Source organism: Dendrobium catenatum, unplaced genomic scaffold, assembly GCF_001605985.2.
Source record: "Dendrobium catenatum unplaced genomic scaffold, ASM160598v2 original_scaffold_101791, whole genome shotgun sequence".
Lineage (NCBI taxonomy): Eukaryota > Viridiplantae > Streptophyta > Magnoliopsida > Asparagales > Orchidaceae > Dendrobium > Dendrobium catenatum.
Genome location: NW_021420229.1, coordinates 104,122 through 111,257, shown reverse-complemented (window position 1 = coordinate 111,257; position 7,136 = coordinate 104,122). Strand labels below are relative to the sequence as shown.

Below are 7,136 nucleotides of genomic sequence, written 5' to 3'. Positions count from 1 at the left end.
ACTCTACTGGTCCTTGGTGTGTTGGTGGGGATTTTAATATCATTTCGCATGCGGGTGAAAGGAGAGGGAGCAATCCTCCTAATGTGGGTGCTATGGATGATTTTAATGATATGATTTCTAATTGTAATTTATCTGATATTGGTTTCTCTGGTAGTAGCTTTACTTGGAGCCGTGCTAATATATTTACACATATATATACATATATATAGATATATATAATAAATTTTTGATTTTTTTATTATTAATTAATATTAATCCTTATTCTAAAACTATGAAATGTTGAATCTATTTCATTAGTTGTATTGATAAATTTAACATTAAAATTTGTATATATATTTTCACTAACAATAAGGAAAGCACAGTTTGTTTTGTATAATAATTTAGTCTTCTATTTTTTAAATTCTAGCAATGAGCACATGCAATAAATTTGTTAAAAATAAAGTGTAATCCCCAAAAATTAACTAATTTTTTAACAGAATAAAACATATATACTATTTAATAATTTTTATTAAATATCAAATAAACTAATTTAATAATGTGATGACTATAACAGTGAGGGCCATCCATTGATTTTAGTTATTGCTCTGTTTATATCAAATGTGAAGACAACATCATTAAAAAATATTTGTTTGATTGCTCCTGTTACCTATTTTTTTGGAGTGATGATATGAATGATATGAATGCTTGCTTACTTTGGTGCTTGTCTTTTATGATTTTGTGTTGTTTTTCTTATTTGATTTGCCTTTATAGGGGGTCCTAAACTCTCAGGTTTTATTTCAAAATGCTATTTTTTTGGCAAGCTTTCGATTCTCTTAGAACTTGTAATTTTTATTATCATTAACTGTTGTGAGCTTTCTCCAAAAAAAAAAAAAAAGTGACAAATCTTAGATTTTTGAATAATATTGATGGAAGTTTATATTTTGTTTGAGATAATTTTATTATTATCTTAAAAAATAGTAATAAAACAATTCTAAATTAATGATATGCTAATAAATTTTATCCCACCAATAAAATCAGCCCCATGATTTACTACTAGGTTATATTGTACTTTGTAATTGAGATATCACACTAAAACATGATTTCATTTCTCATGACAAGCAAAGCAAAATCATCAAAAAAAAGTTTAGAAAAACTTACCTATAAAAGGTTAAATTTAACAATTATATGAAATGTTTAATGTGATAGCACAAATCTAGCTTAGTCGATAATAATGGAAGAATTAATGCTACTTCCAACTTTAGTAGCTGGTAATTCTCCACTGAGAATCTGAACTTTGAACTTCAGTTCTTTGTTATCCATTAGTTCAAACACACAACCATCTCCAATCATTAAATTATTATCACTCACAAATTGTTTCCATCCATCTCTTATAACCTTTATACTCGGGTACCATTTAACAAACCATTCCTTCCCTCCGTAACAAAGTGCAATCCACGCTAAAGATGGTGGAAGAAACTGATGAATTTTTTTTGGAATATCCTGAAAAAGAATTAGCATTTTATTAGTTTAATTAAAGAGGAAACATTCTATTTTGCTTGTGCACGAGACATGATTAATAATGATTTATTCTTCAATATCCTTTCTATTTTCTTTAAGCAAAATAAGCCAGAAAGTTCAATCTGTCAAATCAAAACTAAAAAGTTCAAACCTCTCATTTATATATTGTAGCTCCAATGACTTATTCAGTTATCTAATATGACATTGATATTTTTTCTCAAGAATAACTTTAAATCCAGTGACACATTTGTAGCCTGGTAGGTAAAATTAATATTTGATCAACAAAGAGAAACTTTATTTATTTATATATATATATATATATGTATATAGATTATCACTCTTAATATATATATATATATTAAGAGTGATAATCTATTAAATGTCTGAAAGTAAGGTAAAACAGTCAATTTGCATTCAACGATGCATCTAAACATGGTATAATCAAAACTGTTCCTTTTTTCAAATTAAAAATGTTCATACAAATCGAATTGAATATGGTGGATACATTGAAAGCTAAATATCGCTATTTATTACAATAATTCTCAACGATAAGTTATTTTATGTTCTGATACTGAATTAGTCTGCACGTTGTATGTTTCTGGGCAAACTTAAAAGGATAAGGAGAAATTAGGCAAAAGTATCTAATCAAAGATATCGATGCAAAGGAGATCAAAAAATCTTCAAATGAAATATATATATAGCATGTATGGGCGGAACCAGTCTCTAATTTCTAATTTCAGGATGGGCAAATTTTGCATATAAATAGACTATTTTTAAAAATAAAATAAAAACATAATTCAAAACAAAATCTTTACGATTGATTAGAAAATTTCGATGAAAAATGAAGAACAACGAAGAATGGATGGAAAAATTTTTTCTCGCTGATTTTTTTCTCGATTTGATAGGAAGCTTTCAGACAAGCAAAGAGATAAAGCAAGAGAAGAATTCAGACTTAACAAAATAATGAACTCCAAAGAAAGTTGGAACACATTTTATTAGAAACAATATCTCAGATCATCACATTCTTAATATTCAAGAAGAAGTTCTATCAAATCATGTGAATAGCTCAGATAATAAAATAATCACATGCTTCATATTCAACATCAACTTAAGGGAAAAAAAAAACTAATAAGCTTAAAAGCAGCACCCCACGCGTTTCAGAATCTGTAGAGAGATAGGAAATATGATTTAAGTAAAAAGCGCTAACGTTGTGATCACTGAAGTATTTATTACTTTAATCTCCTTCTTCTCATGCGGTCATGCCTCTTCCACAACGACCGCCAAAAGCTGAAGGACGGCGCAACAGGCGTTACCTTTCGGCTCTAGTTTGAACGCTGCTATGTTTTCTTCTTCTTCTTCTTCTTTTTTTTTTTTTTTGGGCAAAATAGGGCAGCTGATGGGAAAAGGTCTAAAATATCGTTTGTTCAACAAATTTGAGGCATAGGTCCTCCCCTAATAGCATGTGAATCCCAAGTGTCGTTCATTATACAAACCTGAAGATTTTCTTGGCCTATGAGTTGCACAAAAAAGAAAAAGGATTGAGAAATTACCACTAAAAAATGACGGTGAACATTACTCTCTCCCATGATTACTGTGAAGTATGGCTTTCCTTCAAATGGAACAATGCTCGCTCGTGTCATTGGCACAGAAGCAGCTCCAGGAACTTGAGAAGCTAGGGTTTCAAGCTGAATAGTTCGGGGTCCAAGAACAGCATCCACCGCCTGAGGAGCAACCTCAGCACTACCCGTGCCGAAAGCCATGCCTTGAGCAGTTGTGGAGATAATCCCTCCAAGCATGGATCCATCACCCTGGACAGGAGCTGGAGGAGGAGAATGATTTACGGCTGCTTGAGGGGGATTCATCACAGGAGCAGGCTGTGGAGCAGCCGGAGGAGCAGGTTTTCCTGCACAGCTACGGCGATGCATGGCTTCGAGAAGTTAACGATTCAAGAACTGCCAGACCAACCAAAGAAACCTTATGTGATTACGTAGCTAAAGCCCATCAAACAAAGGCTTGCAATTGGACAAGACAAAAGGGAAGATTTTGTCCTAAAATAGTTTGGTTTTGGTTAAATGTCAATTAATTGACTGACACACGCCAGAAAATAGAACTCTGCTTTTTCACTTTTATTTCCGGTATTGTATTAAATTAATTGACTGACACACGCAAGCACAAAAACCAACCTACACAGGCTGATTTGAAACTTTTTGGACAAGGCTATCGTTCTTGTTTTGGAATGTCCAAATTGTCACCCAGTTGTCTTTAAATATACATATTTAAAAGATATTTCATATAAGGTGAATAATATACATAAATTTAATTAATACATATAGAGCTTTAAATGCCCAAAGGGATAGAATTAATGTTAAACCTACCATACAGTCAAAATTAGGTCGTTTGATCAAAATATTCTGATTCAATTTGCTTTAAGAAAAATGTTACACATGATTAACAAATCAAAATTTATATTACACTCATTTTAAATCAAAGTGACTAACAAAATGTATAAAATTGAAGCTTAAGCAGTCATTTCTGTCCTTGGACTGATCAAATTGAAAATCAAGCATCAATCTTCATTCAGAACATCAACCAAACATTCGAAAAAGGAAAAAATATAAGGAAACTGGAACATTAGATCATACCATAGAATCCCTTGCCAATGGTTGTCCCGGACACATCAACGAGATCTCCCTCCTTGAATATCTCTTCAATTACGAGCCTCTGCCCTGGCTCGAAGCCCTCGATGGACTGGTGACGCCGGAGCGTCTATTTACAACACTGGAGCACCTTCTTATGGCAATTCTAATTGCTGGTGTAGCTCTGCGTGTATCCATTAGCTCTGTTTTACGTTTATGTGTATAAATAGTTTCTCTTTAGTAGAATAAGACAAATTTTGAGATTTGAATTGTAAAAGGAAATATTTCCTGTGCTAAATAAAAGCTCTGTTCTCTCCCTATTCCTCTGTTTTCTTTCTGTATCCTGACCGGACGGTGCAGGTGGTGAAGAACAGACGAGGAGCGAATGACGCTAGTAATCATCCAGCGGCTTGGCCGGCCTTATTTGGTATCAGAGCGTGGGCAAGATGCCTCCTCGCCGGAATCCTCAACGTCCAGTCCATGAAGTAGTGATCGAAGAGTTGCGGCGAGAGATTCATCAGCTGCAGCAACAACTAGCAAGAAGGGGATATCGAGATCCAGTGAATCACCAAGAAGGGGAAGAAAACGTCAATCCATTCCATCAAGAACTGTCCAGCGACGAAGAGGGCCATAGGAGAGGTCCAGTTCGTGGCAGAGAGACGACCAGGGACGACAGTGGAGTGAAAGTAGAACTTCCAGAATTTGATGGTCGGATGGATCCAGATGAGTTCTTGAATTGGTTGCACACTGTAGAACGTGTTCTTGAATATAAAGAAGTTGCTCCTGATCGAATCGTAAAACTGGTGGCCATCAAATTGACGAAGAATGCTTCGTTGTAGTGGGAAAATCTGAAGCGCACACGGTTGCGGGAAGGCAGAAGTAAAATCACAAGCTGGGATAAGATTGAGAAGGAGTTGCATCGCAAATACGTAACTGAGCATTACCGGCAAGAGCTGTTCTTGAAATTGCACCGGTTGCAACAGCAGCAACGAACGGTGGAGGAATATGTGGCTGAGTTCGAACAATTATCTTTAAAATGTGATTTAAATGAACCACTTGAGAATACCATTGCATGGTTCATTGAAGGCCTTCAGCCATCAATTGCTCATGTTGTCCAGCTGCAATCTTATTGGACTTTGCAGGATGTTATCAACCTAGCCTTGAAAGTGGAAAAACAACAGAAAGGTCACAAGCCAAATTTTCTCAGATCACGTGATAATGGCGCTGAAAGAAATAATCCAGCCACTCGTCCTATAAGTGAGGGAGCTTCGGCGTCATCCGAAAATCATCCTGCTACTAATCGACCTCCTATCCGTCAGCCTACGGGGGTGTTCGCGCGAAAATGTTTCAAATGCCATGGGTTTGGGCATATTGCTTCAAATTGCCCAACTCGACGAATGATCACCCTCATTGAAGAAGAAGAGAGGGAGTTCGCTGAGACATCCCATACTGAAAACCATATTACAGAAGTTAGCAGCTCTCCGAGTGAACCCACTGTTATAGGAGCAGATGAAGGAACTCTCCTGATTCTTCGGAGAATGCTTAGTGTGCAGAAACAAGAGCCTGCACAACGCCACAGCCTTTTCAGGACAAGGTGTACAGTGCAAGATCGTGTCTGTCAAGTAATAGTAGACAGTGGAAGCTGTGAAAACATTGCGTCGGCTACTTTGGTAGAGAAGTTAAACTTACCAACAGAAGCTCATCCCAAACCTTACAAGCTGTCTTGGGTCCAGCGGAAGAACGAGTTAGAAGTCTCACAACGATGTCTTGTTAATTTCTCTATCGGCAAGTATCAAGATCGCGTATGGTGCGATGTGCTTCCTATGGACGCTTGTCACCTATTACTAGGAAGACCCTGGCAATATGATCGACAAACGGTGCACGACGGAGTCAAAAACACCTATTCTTTCATTCAAGCGGGGGAGCCGATTGTTTTGCTCCCCTTAACCACATCACAAGATGAAGGACATGCCGATCAATTTATCATTAACAAGTCTGAATGCCATCTAGCCCTTCAAGAAACTCACAAGTGTTACTTGATTATCCTCAAGGAAGTGGGGAAGGAGATCTGTTGCCAACCCACCGAAGTTCAACCACTAGTAGCAGAATTTCAAGACGTCTTTGCTGATGAATTACCTACGGGATTGCCACCACTCCGAGATATTCAACACGCCATGGACTTGATGCCCGGAGCTTCCTTACCTAATCGGCCTCCATACAGGCTTCGACCTGAAGAGCATGAAGAATTGAAGAGACAAGTGGAAGGACTGCTGGCCAAAGGGTTCATAAGACCAAGTGTCAGTCCATGTGCGGTGCCGGCTTTGCTTGTGCCCAAGAAGGATGGAACTTACAGGATGTGTATAGATAGCCGGGCGGTGAATAAAATCACTATCCGTTATAGATTTCCCATTCCTCGGATTGATGATCTCTTTGATCAATTTCAAGGGGCGAGTTTCTTTTCCAAAATAGATTTACGCAGTGGCTACCATCAGATCAGGATTCGAGAAGGGGACGAATGGAAGACAGCCTTTAAAGTCAACGATGGTCTTTTCGAATGGTTGGTAATGCCTTTCGGCCTCTCCAATGCCCCGAGTACCTTCATGCGATTAATGAATCAGGTATTCCAACCTTTCTTGTGTAAATTTGTGATCATATACTTCGATGATATCCTTGTCTACAACAACGACATCCGAAGTCATTTACAACACCTCAGGCAAGTGCTAGAGGTATTAAGAGAACAAAGGTTCTTTGGCAACCTTTCCAAATGCCAATTCCTGAGCCGACGCACCAATTTCTTGGGATTTATATTATCGGCAACTGGCATTGAAGTCGATCCTGAAAAATTTGAAGCTATTGTGAGCTGGCCGACACCTCAGTGCTTCACCGATGTTCGGAGATTCCATGGCCTGGCTTCATTCTACCGTCGATTCATCAGAAACTTTAGTACCATTGTTGCTCCCCTCACAGAAGTATTGAAAGCTAATAAATTCATATGGACAATTC

The 7,136-nt window shown here is 37.2% G+C and overlaps 1 protein-coding gene across 1 annotated transcript; it reads right to left on the bottom strand.

Moving 5' to 3' along the window:
• Positions 1-1,197: 1,197 nt before the first annotated feature.
• On the bottom strand, positions 1,198-3,422 carry LOC110105510 (B3 domain-containing protein Os04g0386900-like). The gene is made up of 2 exons (XM_020835041.2): positions 3,090-3,422; positions 1,198-1,479 (listed from the first exon to the last, which is right to left on the bottom strand). Exons 1-2 carry the CDS (start codon positions 3,420-3,422, stop codon positions 1,198-1,200), a joined length of 615 nt encoding a protein of 204 aa, XP_020690700.1.
• Positions 3,423-7,136: the final 3,714 nt, after the last annotated feature.

Bases quoted from the DNA above. Each gene is read 5' to 3' on its own strand.
- LOC110105510 (XM_020835041.2), bottom strand. From the start codon at position 3,422: ATGCATCGCCGTAGCTGTGCAGGAAAACCTGCTCCTCCGGCTGCTCCA. The intron at 1,480-3,089 runs GTAATCATGGGA...ATTCTTTTTCAG, and splicing joins AAGGAAAGCCATACTTCACA to GATATTCCAAAAAAAATTCA.